Source organism: Anabrus simplex, chromosome 4, assembly GCF_040414725.1.
Source record: "Anabrus simplex isolate iqAnaSimp1 chromosome 4, ASM4041472v1, whole genome shotgun sequence".
Lineage (NCBI taxonomy): Eukaryota > Metazoa > Arthropoda > Insecta > Orthoptera > Tettigoniidae > Anabrus > Anabrus simplex.
Genome location: NC_090268.1, coordinates 245,944,931 through 245,969,419, shown reverse-complemented (window position 1 = coordinate 245,969,419; position 24,489 = coordinate 245,944,931). Strand labels below are relative to the sequence as shown.

At 38.5% G+C, this 24,489-nt stretch overlaps 1 protein-coding gene across 4 annotated transcripts in view; it reads left to right on the top strand.

The window, feature by feature from the left end:
- Nucleotides 1-23,965, top strand: part of mxt (Eukaryotic translation initiation factor mextil) — a 425,214-nt gene extending 401,249 nt beyond the window's left edge. For all 4 annotated transcript variants that reach the window (XM_067145489.2, XM_067145488.2, XM_067145487.2 and 1 more), the window contains one exon: nt 23,506-23,965. In XM_067145489.2, coding sequence (XP_067001590.1) covers nt 23,506-23,610 — 105 coding nt within the window. In that variant the 3' untranslated portion in view covers nt 23,611-23,965. The remainder of the gene's footprint in view (nt 1-23,505) is intronic.
- Nucleotides 23,966-24,489: the final 524 nt, after the last annotated feature.

The window sequence follows — 24,489 nt, the reverse complement described above, 5'->3', positions numbered from 1 at the left end:
ATACCCTATAATCCTCATTTCTTTACATTTTTTAATTTGCCTATTTACCCCTTTTAGTAGAATAACTATACAATCTTTGTCTTTTCTGTGTCATTTAGAATAAAATCTTTTTCAGTTCTAATGTGTGCAAATTATCCTATGTTGTTTTGCACTGGTGTTGGGAAAGGAAGTATTTCATACAATTTATAAGTCCTTTTTGTCACTAAGAGGCATCATTATTACATATACCAGCATATTCTTATTTATAAATGCATTTACATCAGTCTTATAGATTATTAATGTTCTTGTGTTGTTCCCAGCTCAGATGGTAAGGTCATACTTTGTGGAAATTGATCCCTAGATTTTCTATAGGCTCTTACATTTCTGTGGTTCTTAAAATTTGCATATGTGTATTTCCTAACTGCATACATTATCCCTGATGCTATTACCTTATATTGGTCATACAACTGTGATACCAGATCCTCGATTTCGAACAGCTGCCTATTGACCGTGATTTCTATATCCACTTGCGTAAATACTTGCTTTAACTGACCAATTTCATTTTTGAGAAATTCTTTTATTTGTTCTAACTTTTTACTCGAGCGTAACTCGTTAGCCGTTACATTGTATAAAGTACTATTGACCAATTGTAGAGTTGATTAACAACGGTCATTTGTTCCTTAGTGATTTTGAGCATTGACATTTGCTCTCTTTCTAACTCTGAAATCTTATTTTGATAGTATTCTGAATCTTCTTGGTCTGATGTGCCAAATAATGTCTTAGATATGGTTCCTATAAAATTGAAAATTCTTCTTTTTTCGCATTTACCCTTTTCTTTAGTGAACTGCTTTATAGTATGTTTTAATTCTTGAACCTTTTGCAATCGGTTTGCTTCTAGTTGCAATTCGTGTCAACAAGTGTGATTTAATTCTTGTTGTAATTGATAACACAATGTTTGAGCCTTTTGCATATTTTTTCATATAACAATGTACGCATCATTTAATTTACTCAAATTTACGTAAGTGATTAATTTCCATTCTATAGAATATATTTGCATTTTCCCTTGATCCCTAAAATAAACACGTGGTGTTTTCTCGTAAGGCATAATCTGAAAATCTAATGCTTCTCCCATAAATTTTCTAATATATATATTAAAACTAGCATACAGACTATTTTTATCTTGTGATTTTCCATTTTGCTTGTTGTATGACCTGTAAAAAAAACCAAAATATTGCTATACTTTTGTAAGTGTAGTATTTTTGTGTTAGTCTATCTTATTCTACTGATTCAGGTTTCTCATTACATCTACATTCTACATTACAATCACTATGTATGTAGGGGTTTGCTGTTAATTAGATATCGCCTTTTAGGACAGGCACACTTATTTGTTAAGTGCAGGACTCAGCTTTTTCAGCACTGTTATCCTTCTGCAAGGTTTACATCTAGACTGTGGCCTCACTATCTCAGTCTTTTCGTGACAAGTACTAAGGATATATACGCACTGATACTCCCGTACCACAATTCCTTGGCTTTGATATCCCCAGGTTAAATTTCTAATTGTGTTCTAAAATTTTGTACGCAGTTTGGTGCAGTATTTCTACTAACCACACTAGCAACTATTGATACTTCTAAAAAGCTGTTGGAATGGTGAAGAGCGCAAGACCATCACGGCCAAAATGACGCAAACTCTTTCACACACTCAGATATACAATTTTAATCTGTTCCTTTGCACTTTAATTAATTTTCCCTTTCTATTAGTTTTTAGAAGACAATTTACACCCTCAATTCATTGTATTTCATAGGTGCCTCTGAACGGTGGTTCTAGCGTACGGGATCTACCACGTCTCAGGTTTTCGTCCCTTAACAACACTTTATCTCCTAGCTGTAAGGTTATGTCATGCTGTTTTTGTCATACCTCTGTTTTTCCTTCTCTTTATTCTGTATCAGTGTTTTTCGAGCAATCTCATGGTTTTCATGTAGTCGACGAGTTAAGTCTTCAACTACATTTTGATACTCATTATAGGATGTTTCGGGGTTCCTTTGGAAGACTCCAGGGATATTTGCCTTTCTTTAAAATATTAACTCATAGTGTGTAAATCCCGTATTACTGTGTTTTGAGGTATTATACGTGAATGTGGCTGTAGGTAAATATTCATCCCAATCATTTTGGTCTTTGCATATGTAGTGGTGCAAATACTCAGTGAGCACTGTGTGCTCTTTCCATACTACCAATACTTTGTGGCCAAAATGCACTTGTATGTACCTTTTGGAATTTGTAAAATTTTGCACAGCCTTTTAAAAGTTTGACTGATGAAATTACTCCCCATGTCAGTCGGAATTGACCTTGGTATCCCAAAAATACTTAATGGTATTCGTTACCAATGCCTTCGCTACTGTATCGGCTTCCTGATTAGCCATTGGTACTGCAGCTAAATACTTGGACAATTGGTCCTGACAGGTAAGTATGAACTTATGCTGTCTTTCGGTAACCGATAGGGGACCTATGATATCCAGTGATGCCTTTTCGAAAACTGTATTGGGAGTATCCGTTATTACTAAGGGTGCTCTGATTTCCAGACCTGTAATTTTATTTCTCTGACATGAAGAACAGGAGCATATAAAGGCTTCCACATCCTTCTTCATGTTTGGCCACTGAACAACGTCTTTTATTCACACCAATGTTCTCGTGATCCCTTGATGTCTGCCCACGAGGGACGTATGGGCATCACATAGTATGGCTAAGTTTTCCTCGTTAGTTAAATCTTTACACTCATTAGCAGGTGAACCTTCTTCCCCAGACTCATTCTCCTCTGCTAATGCATCGTAGTTTGAGTCTTTCATTCATGCCTCTTTTCCCTCTGTTTCCGCGTCCTCAAGATCATTCCGCTCATTATTTACCCCTTTGGTTTCACCTGTCTCAGCTGTCCTTTGGGATTTAATTCCCCTTGAATTCACTATTTGCACTGCTCTTTCAGACACAATGGGAATTCTACTCAATGCATCAGCATTCTTGTTCATCTTACCCATCTTGTACAGTATCGCGAAAAATTTGACTAACTTTAGTCTAAACTTTATTAACTTGGATGACGGGTGTTGGACATTGAATACCCATTTCAGTGGCTTGTGATCCGTCACTACTGTGAAGTGGTGCCCGAATAGGTGCGGTCTAAAATACTTCGCTCTCCATACAATTGCAACTAACTCTTTCTCCATAACTGAGCAGTTTTTCTCTGCCTTATTCAGAGTCCTACTCGCATATACCACCAGCAAATCTTTCCCTAGCTCGCTCTGCGATAGAACTGCTCCAAGAGCTTCACCACTCGCATCCGTAGTTAGGATGAATGGGTTTACGAAGTCTGGATATTGTAATATAGATTTTTCGGTCAATTTCTAATTCAATATATTGAAAGCTGTCTCCTGCTTGTCTGTCCAAGAGTTCATACAGATGTTTTGCAATCCTGCTGTACTCAGGTGTGAACTTCCGATAATACCCACTTAATACTAGAAATCCTTTCAATTGTTTCGTGGTTGTAGGTCTAGGAAAATACTTATCTGGCTGTAATTTTAGCCATTGTTCCCTGTGTCTCTGGAACACTTCCCGTAATATCTGATTATGGTCCTCAATTGAATCTCTGTATGTTAAAATATAATCCATGTAAATCAGGCATTTCACACCGTTTTGGCCTGACAACACTGTCATCAGCCTTATAAAAGTACTAGGTGCACCTTTAAGTCCCATTGGCATATGCATATATTTGTAATGCCACCCTAAGGCTGAGAATGCTGTCTCTTCACAGTCCTCTGGCCTTATTAACACCTGATGATAGCCTGATGCTAGGTCCATAGTAGAAAAGTAATGTGCTTTCCCTAAAACATCTAAGTGCTCTTATATGAGAGGTATTGGAAATACTGTCCCTATCATCACTTCATTCAATTTTTGAAAATCTATGCAAATGCGGTATTTTTGCTTCCTTGAAGTGTCCATTTTCTTTGGGACGATGAGTAGCAGTGCATACCATGGGCTGGTACCAGGCATGATTATTTCATCCTCTAACATCTTGTCAATTTGTCTCTGAATCTCCTTGTTTTGAGCTTCAAGTAATCTACAAGGTTTCGTGTTAATTGGAGGTTGATTTTCCCTGACCCGGATTTCGTGTTGTAAATGTTAAAAATGTCATTATATGCTGCACAAATAGCATGTAACTCTTCTCGGTCTTTGGGTGCCAAATGATCGACCCTTAATTGGTCTATCACCCTTTGTTCTCAGGACTTTACATTTTCATTCTTTATTTGGGTTACTTGATCTACTTCCTTTCGTTCGTATTGCTTCAGAGGTGTCACGGGTTTGACTTCCTGGATGCAGAGCACTGGCGTTTCAAATTTGACTTCTGCATCCCTTGTATTTTGCACGCTCACTACTGCCCTGTGATTATGTGCTTTCGTTAGGCAATTTGCTACATATACCCCTGGCAGAATCTCCCTTTTTTCAATCACACCATCTGCCATTTGCTTATCTGTTCTCAATTCTATTATAGTCTCCATTCGGGGTTCGAGACATATCATCTGGACTTTAGCAGTCTGTTCACCTAAGGGGTATTGCTTTCCAGCTATAATAGCATAACCTTCCTTGAAATTAATTATGCTGTCTCTCAAGGCATTTCTTCCACTAATGCCATCATAGTGTGAATTATTTTCATCCACTGTGTAAAAGTCAGGGTTCTACTTCCCTACTAGGAGTCTTACTCTGCCCCTAGTTTCAATCTTTTCTTCACCTAGCCCTCTTAATTTTAAGGTAGGCTCGTTCGCAGTTAGTGCCTCTAGTGGCACAAACTTTCTTTTCACGAGGGACACTTTGCTTTCCGTATCTATCAGAAATCGGAGGGAGTCTTTCCAACCCGGCACCTCAAGAAAAATTACACTTTTATTCTCTCGCGGGTAATTCATGCCCTTAGTTGCTATGCAAGTAATCTCTCTTATACTTAGTCCCATAGGGAAATTTTGTCTAAAGATTTTCATGTACCCTTCGCGATAATTAATCATACTGTCTTGTAGAAGGTCTCTTCTCACGAGTCCATCTACCGACAAACAAAATTCATCTCCTACTACATGAAATTCAGGGGTAGATTTCCCTATATGCAACTTCACAGAACCTCTTGTACGGGATGTCCTTCCCGTCACACTGGATAATTCTGTTATCGGGTTACGATAATGGACTTCCTTTTTGGGCACACTCCTTTCCTTAATTAAACTGACATTAGCTCCTATAGCAGTGAGGAGCTTGAGGGGTTCCTTACGTTCTCTGGCTCGCACTGAAATAGAGCTGGTTCGGTCATGTTCTTCTCTTGTATCTGTCCTCCTGACCACTTTTCCTTTAGCAGACTGATTTTTCGGAGCTCTCCTACTCCATGGTTCGTTACTTCGTGGATCGTTTACTGCTTGGGATCCGCCTTTCGACCCGTGTTGGTGGTCCCTATCTCTTTTAAATTTTGGGCTTTCGGTTTAGCCCAATTTCTGTCTCGGCTGGAGACCTTTTCTCTTCCCTGTTCTTTATCGCTGTTTCTGATTTTCTCATTTCCATGATTTCTTGGGCCCCTTGTGTTCTGAAGATTGAACCAACAGTTCTTCAGACCCTTTTGTCCACACTTAAAGCATGCCCTATCTCCCCACTGTCTTTGGACTCTACAATAACGTTGGGTATATCCCATCTTATTGCCATTATAACATCTTATAATCTCACAGATCTGTATTTTGTGCCTTTCACTTTTCATTCTCTCTCTTTTGTTCCTGCAGTCTTTGTCGAGATGCCCTATCTTTTTACAATAGCTACAGGTATCTATCTCATCTCGTTCCCCTTTCACTGTTGTTTGGGCTTTACAGTCACAGGCGAGATGTCCCTCTCTGTTACAATTGTAACATATAACTGTAATAGTTGCCTGTTTCTTAGGTTTACAGGCGGGCATGGATGTCCTCTGATAGTGAGGTTCCGGCCTCGTTCCTACCTCCACAGGTCTTTGCACTTGTGTAATCAATTGTTGTTTTTTGCTTAACGTCGCACCAACACAGATATGTCTTATGGCGACGGTGGGATAGGAAAGGTCTAGGCTGTGGAAGGAAGCGGCCATGGCCTTAATTAAGATACAGCCCCGGCATTTGCCTGGCGTGAAAATGGGAAACCACGGAAAACCATCTTCAGGGCTGCCTACAGTGGGGCTCGAACCCACTATCTCCCGATTACTGGATACTGGCCGCACTTAAGCAACTGCAGCTATCGAGCTCGGTAATTGTTTGTTCTGCTTGAGATTAGATGATAACAGTTTCCTCCTCTCGATCAATATCCATGGCTTGTTCTAAAGTTTGGGTGTTTCTGCTTTTAATTAAATTTTGGATTTTTTCATCCCTAAGGCCCTGGACAAAACTAGCCTTTATTAGTTTTCTAATGAATCACGCCTTGTGTTCCCTAGCTGCAGGTGTTTCCCACTGTGTAGCTGTGATTCTTAGTTCCGTGCCCATTCGGTCAATTCTGTGGGCCAATTGTGCTATACTTTCATTTTTGCCTCGTCAGGCTGCGTACAACTGACATGCATAAAAATCTGTTGTTCGCCTTTTGCTATAATATTCCTTTAACGCACCTTTAATATCTTCTCACGTTTGAATATCTGATCTTACTACCAATTTACTTTGCACTTCTTTAGTAATCTTAGTTGAGATTAACTTGTAAAATAATTCTAGGTCACCTGGTCTCATTAGCACCAATGTGGTCTCCACATTTTCACAAAATTCTCTTCACCTATCAGGATGAGAGCCATCAAACTCTGCTCCAATAAGCTTTAAAGCCTCTGTTACTGAAGTATAGTGGTTATTTTATTATTATTTATCGTATGATGAATGTACGTACATATATATATAGTTTCAGGATAAATGTGCGTAGTCACAAGTCCATACAATACTACAACTCTAGGTCTAGTATTTTGACACAATCAACTGCTTCATCCGATGTGCGGTGAATGTCCATTAGCGTTCCTTTGAAAGCTCGAATTGGGCAGTCAGCAGCAACGTGGTGGATTGACTGAGAAGAGGCACCACAATCACAATCTGCAGAGCTAGTCCAACCCCATTTGCACAATAGACAACCACATCTACCTTGTCCAGTTCTTATCCTATTGAGTATTCTCCACTGTCACCTTGGAAGATCAAATCCTTGTATGCGTTTAGAAGGATTCTCAACTAGATGTTTGTTAACTACTGATCCCACTGGGCTTTCCATGAACTGTTAACATGAAAAGAGGTTCTTTCAAGATCTGTTGCTGTACGCCAGGGTGGTTTCCTTGATTTCAGCCGTTGATGTTCAGTGTTTGTAATATCTTGATGGATGGGTAGTTGGGGGTTCTGCTGAATGTTTTTCCAAATCTTTAGGGGGGCTTCTGATCGTCTTAGAGCTGGAAGTGGAATACTGCTGATAACAGGAAGCCATAGCGTGTTCATGCTCCAAATGCATCCCGTTATTATGCGCATTGCCTGATTGAGTTGTACATCAATCTTCTTAGTGTGAACACTATTGATCCAAGAGGGGCAGCCGTATTCAGCAACAGAATATGATAAGGCTAATGCTGTTGATCTTAGAACATGAATATTGGCTCCCCATGATGTACCAGCAAGTTTCTGAAGAATATTATTTCTAGTTTTAACTTTAGCAGCTACATTTGAGAGATGTTGCTTGAAAGACAAAGTTCTATCAAGTGTTATTCCCAAGTATTTTGGTGTACTGCAGAACGGTAACACTTGACCTCGGAATTGTATTGTTGGTTTGTAATTAGACTGTCTGTTGTGTAAGTGGAATGTAGATATAACTGTTTTTTGAGAATTTAGGTGAAGGCACCATTTCCTGAAGTATACATCCAAGCCTTACAGATCAGTGGCTAAAGTAGTTTCAGTGTCATAAAAGTTGGAGCACTGAGTCACCAAACAAATATCATCAGCATAAATTAATTTTCTTGGTGAGCATACACTATTTCCTCATGAGCTACATCAATGTTACTGGGAGCAGGACGATCACTTCTATCTATCGCGTACTTACAAGTGAGGTATTACACGACAGTAGTTGCACGACCAGGGAAAATTAAATTAGACAAACACTTACCAAAATGTTCCCAACGGAAGGTCGTAGCAAGCGTGGAAACTACCCGAGCCAACCGAGGTTAGGTGGATTAGGCAATAAATAAATGTTCCTGACTAAAATAAAAACCTATTTCAAGTTTAACAGAGACTTTAATGTAAAGATAAGAAATTAAACGACAAAAATGACAAGTCCCTAAGTTGAAGTTAAGAAAAGATTAATTTAAACCAAGAAATATAGATCATTAAACCTTGACCAGTTTTAAAATTAATTGTCTGTTTTTGCAATTCAGTTCCCACAGCTAATTATCAATGTTTAAACATAAATGAAGAAATGGAGTACTTATGAGAATCCCAATTCCGAGATCTTGGATTAGTTACAAAAAAATAATGGAGTAGGAAAGTGTTTCTTCTGACTACTTCAAAATTAAACTAAATGTAATTCGGATAAGCTAAGTCACCAATCACAAGTTTCACCAGGAACAAACATCAGGAACGCAAAATCAAGAATAAACATTTACGTGAAATATATACACGAAGAATCACCCCAAAAGGAAAATAATTTTACAAAATCAGATATTTAAAACATTAACCACCGCGTAACGTAGATTACAAGGCACATATCCAGTCCCGCGTCAAACATCAAGAACCCACATAACACAATTACCTACCGAGCTTGATAGCTGCAGTCGCTTAAGTGCGGCCAGTATCCAGTATTTGGGAGATCGTGGGTTCGAACCCCACTGTCGGCAGCCCTGAAGATGGTTTTCCGTGGTTTTCCATTTTCACACTAGACAAATGTACCTTAATTAAGGCCACGGCTGCTTCCTTCCCACTCCTAGCCCCTTCCTGCCTCATCGTCACCATAAGATTTTTCAAAATGGCGCCCGGTAATGACGACGTAGTGTTTTATTCTCCGAGTAAATTAACTGTAAAATGTGACGAAAAGTGCGGAAAATGTCGAAAATTAGTGAAAAATGGAATGTTGTGTGATTCATGTGATCGATGGTGGCATTATAAGTGCGGAAATTGCTCTAGAGACTTAAAAACTAATGAAAATGTTGACTGGATTTGTGAGCAGTGTGTTCGGAATGTTGTTGTTGGGGATGGCGTTGACGAAGCACCGAAAACAGTCGATGAGGAATATAAAAGTGCATTAGAAATTATAAACATTCTAAAAAAGGACAATGAGACTCTTAAAGTTGAAAATCAAGAATTAGAAGAAAGACTGCGATCGCTAGAATTTGGGACTGACCATTCTTCGAGTGATATACCGGTACAAGTAACAAACTCGAGCACGTGGTGTCAAGTAGTTCGTGGATGGCCGGCTAAGAAGAAATCTACAACTGAATTTCCGGAAATAAACATTAGAAATAGGTTTTCTGCCCTAAATAATTTAATCCTGGAAGAAAGTGATCGCGCGCGTGAAACCAAATCATCGCGATCCGTTGCCGTGCCGAGTTTAAAATTTAGGCCTAGAATTCAGATTCAAGACCCAGTTAGGCCTAAATCAGCGAAGGTAGCTGTGTTTGGTGATAGCCGAGGAAGGGGAATTGCGGGAGTGATTAACGACGAGAATATAGCAGCGACCGGAGAAATATATCCAGGAGCTTCTATCAGCAGTGTTGTGGAAAACGTAGAAGCAGCAACTAGGAACTTCGGGAGCGGCGATGCAGTGCTTATCATCGGTGGGACGAACGACGTAGCTCGCGACGACGCCAAGAATTTAAGATCACAACTTAAACATACACTAGGGAAGCTGACCCACACTAACGTTTTTGTAGTGAACGTGCCCCACAGGCATGATTTGAGTAGAGACTCGTGTGTGAACATTGAAGTGGACAAGGTCAATACAGATATTGTTAAAATTTGTAAACATTTTCGGAATACTCAGGTTATTGAATGCAGCAGTTTTGAGAGATACTGTTATACAAAACATGGCCTCCATCTAAACAATTCAGGTAAACGAAAGATAGCAAATATTGTTCTAGATTTTATTAATCTCAAGATATGTACTGTAAAACAGGCAACTCCCTTGAGTTATAATACTGACCAGGAAAACTAGTAGAAAGAGCCAGCTGTACTTCAAGCTGGCTCAGTCAACTAGAAAAAGAAACTCAGGATAGTAAGGAATTTCAAGTTACCCAATTGCAACAGTCAAGTTTTAGGGAGGAAGGGGGTCTGAGATTGCTCTTGGTAAACTGTCAAAGTGTAGTAAATAAACAATTAAAATTCGGTACATTGATGGAATCTTATGAGACTGATATGGTGATAGGAGTGGAATTGTGGTTGAAAGAAGGGGTGGGTAATAGAGAAGTATTTCCAGAAGGGTACACAGTCTATCGTAGAGACCGAGGAGATAAAAAGGGAGGGGGGGTGTTTATTCTGGTGAAGGAAACTTACTGTTCACATGAATGGTTTACCGATGAAAGGGATGAAATATTAGGGATAAAATTAGTTTGTGATAATATGAAGGAGGTGGGAATTATAGGAACATACAGGCCTGGAAGAGAGGAAAGAGACATGGAAATCTTTGAAAAAATAATAGATTATACTCGTAAAAACAATAATAATGATATGGTAATAATTGGGGGAGATCTAAATTTGCCTGAAGTTGAATGGAAAGGAGCTGCAAGTGAAACCCATGAACAGAAACTGGCAAATAAGTTAATTTGGGAGGGAGGATTTACACAAGTAGTACAAGAACCGACTCGTCTCAATAACTTACTAGATGTATTCTTGGTTAAACCATGGGAAATTGTTGATAAAACTGAGGTAATTGAAGGAATAGGAGACCATAAGGCTGTAATAATGGATGTAGGACTCGTACCAAAAAGGCTTAATAAGAGGGTTACACAAGACAAGAAATTGTACAGAAAAACTAAAGTTGATGAATTTGGGACTTACCTTAAATCACAATTCAGTTGTTGGATAAGTGAAGGGAGTAACGTGGATACACTTTGGGCTAAATTTAAAGGAATTATTTGGGAAGGAGAGAAGAGATTTGTACCTGTTAAGAAGGGTAAAATGACCTCAGACCCTGTTTATTATACAAGGGAAATAAGAAAATTAAAAAGAAAATGTAGAATAGTAAACAGGAAAATCAAAGAGGGTAGGGAGAGTAGAGAAACTAGAAAACAGCTAATGAGGGAACTGAATAGAGTGAAAAAGGAAGCAAAAGAGAATTATATGAATGGCATACTTCAAGAGGGTAATGACCACAAAGGGAAATGGAAAAAGCTGTATTCATATATCAGGAATCAAAAAGGAAAAGGAATCCAAATTCCTACAATGGTGGGAGAAGGGGGTGAACACTATTTAACAGATACTGAGAAAGCAAACCTATTTAGTAGGGAATTTAGAGATTCAGTAGATGATTGTCAAGAGTTGGAAACCGACACAGAAGATAGAGAGGGAGAGAGACAGAGGGAAACAAGAAGCTTCTCATTCACAAACGAAGATATTTTCAGAGAAATCCAACTGCTTCAGCAAGGAAAAGCTGCAGGAAGTGATCAAATTACTGGGGAGGTATTAAAGATAATGGGGTGGTACGTAGTGCCTTATTTAAAATTTCTCTTTGACTATGTCATAAATAATAGTGTAATACCAAAGGAATGGAAGGAATCTATAATAATACCAATTTATAAAGGAAAGGGTGATAAAAGGAAACAAGAGAACTACAGACCAATCAGCCTGACCAGTATAGTTTGTAAAATTCTGGAGAGTTTAATATCGAAGTACATCAGAGGGATATGTGATGATAAAAATTGGTTCATGAGGAGCCAGTATGGATTTAGAAAGAAATTTTCTTGTGAGGCACAACTGGTGGGATTTCAGCAGGACATATCAGATCAGTTGGATTCAGGAGGTCAGTTAGATTGCATAGCCATAGATCTTTCCAAAGCCTTTGATAGAGTGGAACATGGAATATTATTAAAGAAATTGGAGGGAATAGGATTGGACGTAAGGGTTACACGTTGGATAAAAGCATTTCTAAATTCAAGGGTTCAGAAAGTCAAAGTAGGAAATAATGTATCTCAGGAAGAGAAAGTCTGGAAGGGAATTGCACAGGGTAGTATAATCGGTCCGTTACTTTTCTTAATATACGCAAATGATTTAGGGAACAATATAACATCAAAAATAAGATTGTATGCAGATGACATAATTGTTTATAGAGAAATAAACAACATTGAGGATTGTTCAGAATTACAAAGGGACCTTGAAAGTATCCAACAATGGGTTGAAGAAAATAATATGAAGGTTAATGGAGGCAAATCAACTGTTACAACTTTTACAAACAGGAGCTTTAAAACTGAATTTGAATATACTTTGGATGAGGTAGTTATCCCAAAAGATGGCAAGTGCAAATACTTAGGTGTGAGATTTGAAAGTAATTTGCACTGGAAGGGTCATATTGATGACATTGTTGGGAAAGCATACAGATCATTACATGTCATAATGAGGCTACTTAAAGGATGCAACAAAGAATTAAAAGAAAAAAGTTACTTGAGTATGGTTCGTCCATTATTGGAATATGCAAACAGTGTTTGGGATCCGCACCAAGAATACCTAATAAAAGAAATAGATAGTGTGCAGAGGAAAGCAGCAAGATTTGTAACAGGGGATTTCAGGAGAAAGAGTAGTGTATCAGAAATGTTAAAAGAACTTGGGTGGGAAACTTTAAGTAAGAGAAGGGAGAAAACTAGACTTACAGGATTATATAGAGCCTATACAGGAGAAGAAGCATGGGGAGATATCCGTGAGAGGCTTCAGTTGGAAAATAATTATATCGGCAGGACTGACCACAAATATAAAATTAGAAGGAATTTTAGCAGAAGCGATTGGTGTAAATTTTCATTCATTGGGAAGGGTGTGAAGGAGTGGAACAGTTTACCAGGGGTAGTGTTTGATCCTTTTCCAAAATCTGTACAGATATTCAAGAAGAGAATAAACAGCAACAGAGAAAATAAATGAAGTGTTAGAGGGCATTCGACCAGTGCAGGTTATCGTAAATAAAAAAAAATGTGTGTGAATAAATTAATTCCATCCCCTGGTCTAAGGAGTTTGGACAGCCAAAGTAGGGGACTGCCTGTAGGGGTGAAGTACAGTGGGGACTTCGAGGGCCCTGGGACCGCTACGGTAGCTGTGAAGGCCCTTCAGGAACTCTGAAAAGTGGTGGCAAAAGGGGCTCTGGTTAAGACGCAGCAGGTCGTTATGCTACTTAGGATCCAGAATGGGTAAAAAAAAAAAAAAAAAAATGCAATGTATATATTAATGTTATACCAGTTGTATAGTATCATTTGAAGTAATTCCACATACTGTATATCAGTTGACTATATTTGTAAGTAGTACAGGAGATATTATAAGTAGAATTTTGTAAACAGTATAAATTTATTAAGGATGAGCTGTGTGTTTAATAGAAAACATTGTTAGCGTAAATTATATAATATTGTATTATAGGAAAAATTTTCTTCTCTTGTTAATTTAATATTTAGTGCTTGACAATAATGTATTTTAGTGTACCATTTGCCACCAAGGTAGACACCTCATTTGCAAATAAAGAGATTTTGATTTGATTTGATTTTTTGAAGACCTATCTGTGTCGGTGCGACATAAAGCAAAAAAAACACAATTACCGCAAGTCAGATGTCAAGAATTGGAGCATTCAAATGTCAAGTCAAACACAGCATACACCCCCACACAAAGTTATGAATGTCACCATAGCAACGAGGTAACGTGACCAAATAAACCAAAATGGTGGCTCCCCAAACCGTACTGGCCTTCGGTTCAGAGGGTCCCGGGTTCGATTCCCGGCCGGGTCGGGGATTTTAATCGCTTCTGATTAATTCTTCTGGCTCGGGGACTGGGTGTATATGTCCGTCCCAACACTCTCCTCATCATATTCAGACAACATACTACACTACCAACCACCACAGAAACACGCAATAGTGCTTACATCCCTCCATAGAGGGTTGGCGTCAGGAAGGGCATCCGGCCGTAAAACAGGGCCAAATCCACATGTGCGACGCAGTTCGCATCCGCGACCCCACAGGTGTGGGAAAAGCGGCAGGAAAAGAAGAAGAGGAGGTGGCTCCCCAAACACTTACCTACCCGAGACAGAACTAGTCATCAGAAACAATTTTCAACCCTTACATTCACCTTATTTCACACTTTACTATGGATAATAGGATATTTAAGATATAACTGGTTGAATTACCCCAGACGTAAGTGATAAGGATTCTCATTTCTAAATGTAGTTCGGGACACATATTTGTTACTAAAACATCTTTTGATGTATGAATTACCTTTAAGAAAACGTTCTCAGAATGATTATCAAACCAAATAATCCTACAAATCATTACATCGAAGCCCCACAAAATACTGGTACGGTAATTATTTCTCAACAAGATAACCTTAAATTACGGATTCCTTTTGTCCAAATAATTTCTCACTTTCAAAGGTAATAAAAGTTTACATAACACGATTTAGATGAATATATTCCAAAACCATTTAGTAAGAATCAGTCGTCATTAGGGCTTGTCACTTCATGGTAGTTTCGGGACCAACAAGAACAGAAATGCTACTTGCAGATATCAATGATGAAAAGGAAAATAAATCAAAGAAATTTGGCGTATTGCCATATGGTGATACAATCACCCCGGATCAAAGGTTAACATTTTTCCTCTTTCTTCTGCTCAAATATATTCCAAAAGTCCAGCCGCAACAGCGAGAGTCGATCCTTCTTGTACAAATCAATTCGTAATGATAATTGCCAATCACTCAATTGTCGTTAATGCATGGAGAAAAACGAAGCTGAGTTAAGTTTGGATATTGCTGCTAGATGGCAGTACAATCTCGACAGCATACCTTCTGAATGCTAGTGCTACAGTGGCGGATCCGTACGGTTCAATTCCGATGAACCAAAATAATCATGATAATTAGTTTTGATCAAAAGGTAACTTGATAAGTGTCTAAGTACAATACAATACATATCCGAAATCTGTTACAGTTCTGACCCTTCCATTATGAACTAGGAATTTGACTCACCCTTCTGTTGAATAAAACAGGACTCGGAGCTAGGCTGCTACTGCTGGTAATTATTTCTGATGGTGCCTCAAAGTGTTTTGCTGCTAAATACTTCCTTTTCTTTCACCACTGGTCTCGTAATACTTGATCTTTCTGGAACATGTACAAGCTTAATTAGATAGGTTATTACTTCAGCCTAACTAATTAGTTCCCCCAGAATCTGACACCAAAATTTTAAGTCCACCTGTCGTGTTCTAGAATGGTGACATGTTAGGAACTTCGGGAACAAATGATAATATTGACCTTAAATTAAACACTTTCTGACACCATGAAACTCTTACTCTAATTTATTCTAAATAGATTTTCAAATACACCATTTACAAAAACACTTACAGCACACCTGCAATTATTCTCCTATCAAAATTGATTTTAAATAATCAGTTTGTCAGTCTCTGACTTCTTGGGACACACACACCTCTACGGTTCACTATAAAACATAATTTTTCTTTAGTCTTTAAAGTCTCTTTTAACTAGTTGATACTTATCTCGGGTTTTGAAGCTTCTTTCTTTTTGCTTCTCTCTTGATTCCTTGCTGTAAGGCTCCTCTGGATTCTTCCCTGGTGAGTTCAAGACTCAAACACAAAACTCTTTCTAAGGTGAACGCGAACTGAAGCTACAGTCTCCTTAGTCACTCAGTGAGTTCTCTACGCACTGTCTTTGTGCTTTACCCTGTGAGACACAGCTAACCAGTTCTACTGATTGGCAGGCTCAGCTGGTGCCTGATCTGACTAACTCCGCAAACTGTTATCTTCACTAACTATTTTCTACAGGGTGACGGCTCTCTGCCAATTGACCAGAATGACCACGAGTCTCTCTTGTCACTCCCTTTTATCACTTCTCTGAGTTTCTAGAACAAGTCATCCCCTACTACAGTGTTCTCTAACATCACTGACTTGTTAGCTTGCTATTGGTTACCGTACTTCAAGTGTGGCCCTACCCATCTCCTGTACATACATTTGACTGGTAACCTTCCACAGAATCCTTCTAGAAGGAATTGTTGCACCACTAAATGCGTTCTTAGTTTACAGGGCACATTCCTACATGACCAAAAACATGCTTGTCCACCCAATTTGAGCTCCAAACCATGACCTGCTCTGTTTACTACATTCCTTGACAACTATTCTGATTGCTCAAGATTGCTTCACTCCCTGGCTCACTGAATGTTTCAAGTTGAGACTAGATGTAAGAATGCTTTTAATTATAATTTTAATTCTGCACTTATTCACTGCACTGATATTTAATTTACAATTGATCACTGACTTCCACTGTTTCTGCATTATCTTCTCTTTATATGTTGCACTTACTCATGATTATTAGAGATTCTGACTGGGAGGTCACAGATCGAACCCCGTTCGATGCGCTCACTCCATAATTACCCACAGACGGACGCGTTGCGAATCGGCGCTCACGACAACAGGATGGAGCTCCTCCACCAGTTGTAATTTATGAGTAATACAAGTATTGATTAGGGTGACCTTAATTAACATTTTATTTTGTTACTTCACCACACTGATCATTGGCAGTACGAAACCATTTGCACAGGACATATTTGGGATGAATTGTTGGATGAGGGAGTCCCATCACATGGCCGGCTAGATCACCTGACCTTATTCCACTAGATTTTTTCCTCTGGCGTTATTTAAAGAAAAGAGCCTATGTACAGGAGCCGGAGAACCCGAATTTTATAGAGCGGCTCATTACTGAAGGCTGCAGGCAGTTTCGACCCCGTATGTTGGCAACCAGGAATGAGTTAGCTGGAAAGTTTATAATGTCCAATAACGGGCCATTTATATTGGTAGCATAAGTGAAGCTAAAACGTTCTTGCCACTTACCCTGCGCTTCCTGCATCTGAGCAACATTTGTTGAAATTTTATCTAATAATCTGCTTTCATTTCTATTCATGTCAAAACCTGCGAAAATGTTTTTGACACAGTACTCCGAGATGTCTTCACCAACTCCACTCTGAAACCCAGGGTCACCAACATAACGTAAGAAGATTCTTGTTTTCTTTGTTTGTTAGTGCACCACCTCTTGTTTCTTCGGAGTCCCCAAGGAAATGCTCCACTATCCATTCAGCATGCTCCTTACTGGACCTATATAACACTTTGTAATCAAGTTGAGATGATTCTCTGCGAAGTTTATAACATTTTCTTTTCTGATTAGCCACCACCATAAACTCTGCCATGCTATTGAACTTGACACTATCATTTGCTTCACCTACTGAATTAGGTCCAGGAAACATGAGCAAGCACTTACTGGAATGAATGCCAGTTTTATCTTTATTCACCAGAAATCTGGAGCGCCCACTCTGCTGCTCGAGGGACTTGAGTGTGTGCTCAAGGTCACAAGTATGCTGTGAGTGACTGCTACCGACCAGCAGTTTTTATTCACCTCACTGCGAGTGCCTACTCTAAATCTTAATCTATAATCTTCATACCCGTATTGACGAACTACACAATTATAAATAGGAAAGGAATTCCGTCTTACCAATACTTGTTTATTATAATTATTATACTACAATACCAGTTTCGACCCCCAATTTCGAGTCATCCTCAGCTGAACAATACACTCTTATATAGTACATCAAGCAATGATTACTTTGTCTGGGGAATGCCATATGACAACAAATGTTTGAATACGTCCAAGTGCGGCATGTCAAGTTGGGAACTGACGTGTGCCACTGTGTGTGACTGCAAGTATATGTCTATAATAACATACTTTAAACTTAAAATTGGTTGGTACAACACTATCTTAACTTAAAGCTAATTTATAAGTATACATGGCTAAAAACAATATATATAAGAACACTTCATGCACATAAATGTTCGTATCTTGCATATACCCAGTTCATCAGTTGTCTTCTGTATTTGAGTCTTTTGTCATGGTTGTGCATTTGGTTGATGCTTTTGAGCTTAAATTATTTGCTTGTAAAATTGTCCTATTATTTATATAAAAGATACTTGTCTTCATATATGTGCATAGCATAAAACACTATCTGAAATTTAAAAATGAGTTCCAAGCGGGTAGTTACAACGATGATAAAATTTATGTATACATCTCTGCTGTGTGTTGAATCTTGTTGTTTTATGTTAAAATCGAGTAATATTGTGCTGTGATATTGATAAAATCATATGGTAATCCTCAGACAAAGTAATATCAATCATTGCTTGATGTACTATATGTGAGTATATTGTTCAGCTGAGGATGACCTGAAATTGGGGGTTGAAACCGGTACTGTATAACAATTATAATAAACAAGTATTGATAAGGTGGAATTCCTTTCCTATTTATGATTGTGCCTGCTCTAAATTTGCAAGTAAAGAGTGCATGCTCATTTTTATTTATCACACCACCCAATGTCTAACAGTGGTAGACATCTGCAGGTTCCTGGGTCTCCATTTTGATAAGAACTAACATGGCAGCCCCACATCCATCAGTTTCTCAGCAGCACCTCCTGGGGGCTGACCGTCCAGTGCTGTTACGTTTTTATGCGGCCACAATTCTATACCAAATGGACTATGGTAGTGCTTTTCATGGTTCAACATCAAGATCTACACTGAAACTTTTTGATAGTATTCACCATAGTGGAGTTAGGTTGGCTACCAGAGCTTTCTCTACTAGCCCCATTCCCAGCCTATTTGCCGGATCTGGAGTTCAACCTTTACAAATAAGACGGCACCAGATACTTATCATGTGCACTGCCAAAATTCGTGAATGCCACAACACCCAGGTTATCGGTGCATATTTAGTACCCTATACCACCAGAGGTACCGAAACCGCTAAATGCCACACGGCCAGTTGAGATTTGAATTGATAGCTTGTGACAAACTTACTGCACTGAATAAACAGGAGATAAAGAATCCGCCTTGTCAATACTACCGTATTTACGCGAATAATCCCCACCACCGAATAATCCCTGCACCCTAACTTTAGGAAGGCTCATATTGAACAAAATAAATGCCAACGTTGACGCAAATAAAACCCGCACCCCAATTTCATCCATCAAAATTCTAAAAAATGTGCGGGGTTATTTGCGTAAATACGGTAATCGAAGAATGATTTAATATATGTTAATTACTCGTACATGTTTCAGGAATACAGTTCAGAAAGAACATTGTATGAATATCTTGGAGAAATTGTTTATATGCTTGACACAAAAAGGTAACAGTGATTAAATTTTAATGAAATTTTAGCAGAAGAAAACTCATTGTTCAAATTGGCAAACTCATGTGTTGAAAAAAAGAAAATTAAATAGTAATGAGTCTATGACTATCATCCCCATCGAGGTTCGGAACAAAAAATCTTCCAGTAAGAATTAAGAAGTCACAACCATATTACATTGGTTACCACAGCTGATTTGCATTGACATTTTCAGAAGAACAAGTGTTCAGTGTTATCTGAGTGGACCATTTTATTGGTTTAAGATCTCTGAAGATGAAAAAGTACAAATTATGTAATAGCTATATTTCAATTGTTTAAGTAATGTTACGATAATAATTGAACATCTGTTTATTCTAATCAAGTCACTATAATAATTTCGTGTGCTATTACTAGCCGAGTGCAGCCCTTGTAAGGCAGACCCTCCGATGAGGGTGGGCGGCATCTACCCTGTGTAGGTAACTGTGTGTTATTGTGGTGGAGGATAGTGTTATGTGTGGTGTGTGAGTTGCAGGGATGTTGGGGACAGCACTAATACCCAGCCACTGGAATTAACCAATGGAGGTTAAAATCCCCGACCCAGCCAGGAATCAAACCTGGGACCCTCTGAACCAAAGGCCAGTACTCTGACCATTCAGCCAACAAGTCGGACATCAAGTCACTGAAATTGTGAAATACTTTCGCTGAAGAAGAGAACGATATGTTCTCGAAACATGTACAAGTAATTAGCATATATTAAATAATTTTTTTGAGTAGTATTGACAAGGCAGATTATTGATCTCCTGTTTATTCATTGCAGTAAGTTTATCACTGTAAGTAGTCAATGTGGACCAATATAGACCATTAAAATTTTCATATTTATAGACTTTGATAGCTTGTGTCGTGAGTTAGATGTGGCTATCGACGATTGTCTTGAGCGGATCCATAGCGAAGTACCTCCATGGCTAGTTGCGCGGCTGAATATACGGCTAGATCTACTCCGTGGACCCAAGGTGAACATGGACGCCTCTGTTCATCAGAGGTATTTCCAGGACTTCGTTCACCAGTATCCGGTCGCGTGACATGTCTTTACAGATGGTTTTAAGATCAGGGAAAATATAGGATGCTCTTTCATCATCTCTGAAGATATTAGCACGATCTCGCTTCCCATTGTGTGTAGCTTGTTTACTGTGGAGCTTTTCGCCGTTTTAGAAGCGTTGCAGTTTGCACTGGGTGATGAAAGAGACCACTTCCTTGTACATGTACCAACTCATTGACTTTTCTGCACTCTATTGACACCTGTTTCCCGCAGCACCGACTGGTGCAGCGGATTCATGACCTTCTAGCCAGGTTGAGTGATGCTGGCACCAATCCACATTGGGATTGCAGGAAATGAACTTGCAGATGAAGCTGCACCTTTACCACCTCCACTTATGAACGTACTTGCTACGGATGTTTGTTCACAGCTACGTCGAACCATTTTGGCATCCTGGGAATCAGAGTGGCTAGCTCTCCGGCCTTCATGCAGAGAGGCCATAGTTTTATGAAGGCTGAGGATAGGTCATGGAAGATCTACACACTCTTACCTCCTGAAGAGGGAGCTCAGATACGTCAGCCTCGTATCAGTAGATTTACTGGCACGTAAAAGAACTCCTGCAGGACTAAATTATGGCACCTTGGCGTCTTCGAAAACCATAAAAGTACTTAGTGGGAAGTAAAGCCAATAACATTATTATTATTATTATTATTATTATTATTTTTTTTTTTTTTTTCACCCATTGTTTTTACATGTAGGTATGCTACTCCCTAATACTGCTTTTTTGAGATCCTACTGTCAAGAACAACTCCATCCATTTTTGATTTCACATGGATTACTGTGTCTGATTTTCCACTGTGCCCAGTGTAGAATTTAGCATTACACAAGTTGCATTCTACGTTATTCACACAAGTTGCATTCTACGTTTTTCCCTATCCTTTAATAAATGGAAATTGTCTTCCTTTTTCATTCATGGAACACTTTCACCTTGGCATGATGATAGATAAAGAAACCTTTTTTGTCACAAACTAATACCACTATTGTTAGAACATACATCACAGTCATACACAACAGGAACACAAAGTATTACATCGCAATGATCCAATCACAACCAGAGTGTACATCATGGACACTAGAACATATTGGTCAGGATGCTAGCATCTCCATATTGATGTTTGACTAAGCGATAAGCCACTTATGGTCAAAGAAATGTTTGATCACCATTAGCACTATCATCCTATCGTTATTTGTATGAAGAATTATTAATACAGTGCTGTTCAGAGAGAATTGTGATCAAATGCCCCTAGAATTCAGTAGGATACTTGCAAGGAAAGCCCCATTTTGAGATCAAGAAAAAGCTGGGCATTTTTTCATTCCAAAAAATGTTTTGGAACGATGGGACTTCTGGTAACAAAATGGGGCCATCTCGGGAAAAATGGGACGAATGAGATCCCTACTGTAAAATCAAGCCAACTTTCCTTTTTCTCTCCTTGTTTTTTCGCACAGTTCTTTTTCATGATCTGCTTCCTCCTCAGCTGTCCTATGTTCCCTCACCCTTTTCTATTCAGCTTTAATCCTATCATTCCACCATAATATATCTTAGTCCTTCTTTCATCCAGATGTACTTCCATGTTTCTTCTGGACATTTCACCATAGCTGTTTTAAATGATGTCTATTCTTCTATATTCCTTGCTACTTCCTTCGGCATTCTTTGTTTCAACTTGTCCTGGAACTCTTCCTTTCTCTCACTGTAGCATAGTTCATATGTCCTTATCATTGTCTGTCTTAATTCTGTCTTTTAATCTAAAGCAGAATTTAGCTATCACTGCTGTGCGATCTTCAAATGATGCATCTGGCATAGCTATGACGTTTGTCACTATCAAGTTGTTTCTTATTACTTTTCTGTATTTTAGTAGTTTCTTGGCAGTGTTGTCCCAGCTGCACCTTGTTATTTCTTTGCTGTTCTTTTATCCTGAACTCTGTGTTCCCATTATAAGATCATTTCTTCTACAAAAATCTGTCAGGGTATCATTAGCTGCATTCCTCTTCCTGCAGCTAGATGTTCCTATGATCTCTTCATGACCCTTCCCTGTCCTGCTTGCATTTTTATGTTCCCAATTGTCACTACTATAAGTTCCTCTAGGTTCTCTAGGAATTTCTCCAGGTCTATTTCTATATTCCCAGTATATGGAACATGCACTTGGGTTACGTCAACAATTCCAGTTTAGCCTCAGTTTGACCTTCATTATCCTATCACTGATCTGTTGTACTGTTTCAGCATATTTATTCAAGTCCTGTCAAATTACAATTCCTACTTAATTTTGGCTTCCAAACCACCACCATACAACCACCTTACCACTGCTTCTCAGTTCTTTTTCTGACTTTTCCTTTCCATTTGGTTTCACTTATTTCCAACAGTGCTTTGTCTTTGTTGTAAACTCTACAACTTCCGCCAGTTTCCTTGTTAACATCTCTATATTGATTGATTCTCTCTTAATGCTTTAATTTGTCAGTCTCCCACTACTTATCTCTACTACCAACACAAAAGCACTTTGACTCATATTCATTTGGGCTATTATTATGATGGGTTCGCCACAGGTCGCCCCTAAACATGGATTACCAGGTACAGGCACTAACTTCAGTGAGATTTCAGTAGAATTTTCTCTACTGAGGGCCTACTACCCTCCTATAATGGTTTATTCTCCGAAAGTCGTTAACTGCCATAGGGAGTCAGATTATTTCCTACCCTCCGACACAGTGTTAATTTTACAGCTGGTTGTTATCCGAGTTTCCTGAGTTCATCACACTTGGCTGTCCACCATCAGTGTTTGTGTTTTTGTTTGTGATGCTGCGTGTTCTGCTGCTTTAATAAGTCCTTCTTTTAGCTGTTGCCAATTTTATGGGTTTAATTTTTGTGTTTCTTTTGTAAATTTTCCATTATCTTTTATGTTTTATACATCATATTTATGGTATGGAGCTTTCACTGGTGATAGGTTTGCCAAAGGTTGTCCGTATTATAGATATGATAGCATAAAATTATGAAAACTTATATTTAAATGTAAATAATTGTGAATTTTTTTTGTGTAAATCCTGAAGTTTAAAAATTATGCTTGTGCTTTCCCAGTATAAAGTAAGTTCTTTTTTTTTTTGTGCAGAACCCAGAGTTCTTTGATCCAGTGGTCTACAATCAGAAATGGCAAGAAAGAGAAGTCTATACATGTGTGATCTCTGCTGAGCCAGATTCACCTGATCCAGAATGACTGCCAAACCTTGACAAAGCAATGTGTTACATACCTTGCTTTATTTAATACTCATCATGACTTGATTGAAGGAATGCTACTAAACCACTCATAACTTGCATGGTGAAATTATGCACAGGGAATACTAGAAGTTCTGTGAAAATTCTTTGTTATCTGCTTTATGTTATGTTTTCAATTCTTTCTTACTGTGATATATTCTGCAAAGCAATGTAGGCTATTTTGTAGATTAAAGTTACCAAAAATTTTGAAGAATCATTCAGTACTAATGTCTTCAATTTTAAGACTACCAAGTATTTTAAACATCATGTATTTTTATTTATATAAGTGAATTGTAAAATAAAAACTTTCTGCAATATATAGTTCATAATTTATTATATCTCTTTTTTTACCCCATAGGATCACTATCCAAGTCCCTTCGAAGGGACAGTTTGGACCTTGCAGTCCTCCCAGTACTTTCTCATGTGTTCCGATCTTTGTACCCTTTCTGATATTGAAAATATTTGTGTTGTGAGTTTCTTTCTTGTGAGTGTGAAGCGCACTTTGTATCCTGGATTTTTTTTTTTTTTTAATCTTATCTGTGGTGCCCTCTTGTCTAAGGCTAATTTCCCTCAGATCCTCTTATTTGTCTGATCTATTCCATCCTGGTGGTGCTTTATTTTTTTAATACTGTACCAGTTGTTTCAGAAGTCTTGAATCCTGCATTCTCATTATGTGTTCAAAGAATCCCATTCTCCTCTTACGCATAATATCAGTAATGGGTTCCAACTCTTTATAACACAACTTTGTTTGGTACTATCTGCCACAATGCATCTTTCTGGTATTTTTTGTTTATGCAGGTTCTTCTAATTCTTCTTTCATCTTCTGGAGTCTGCCAGTCTT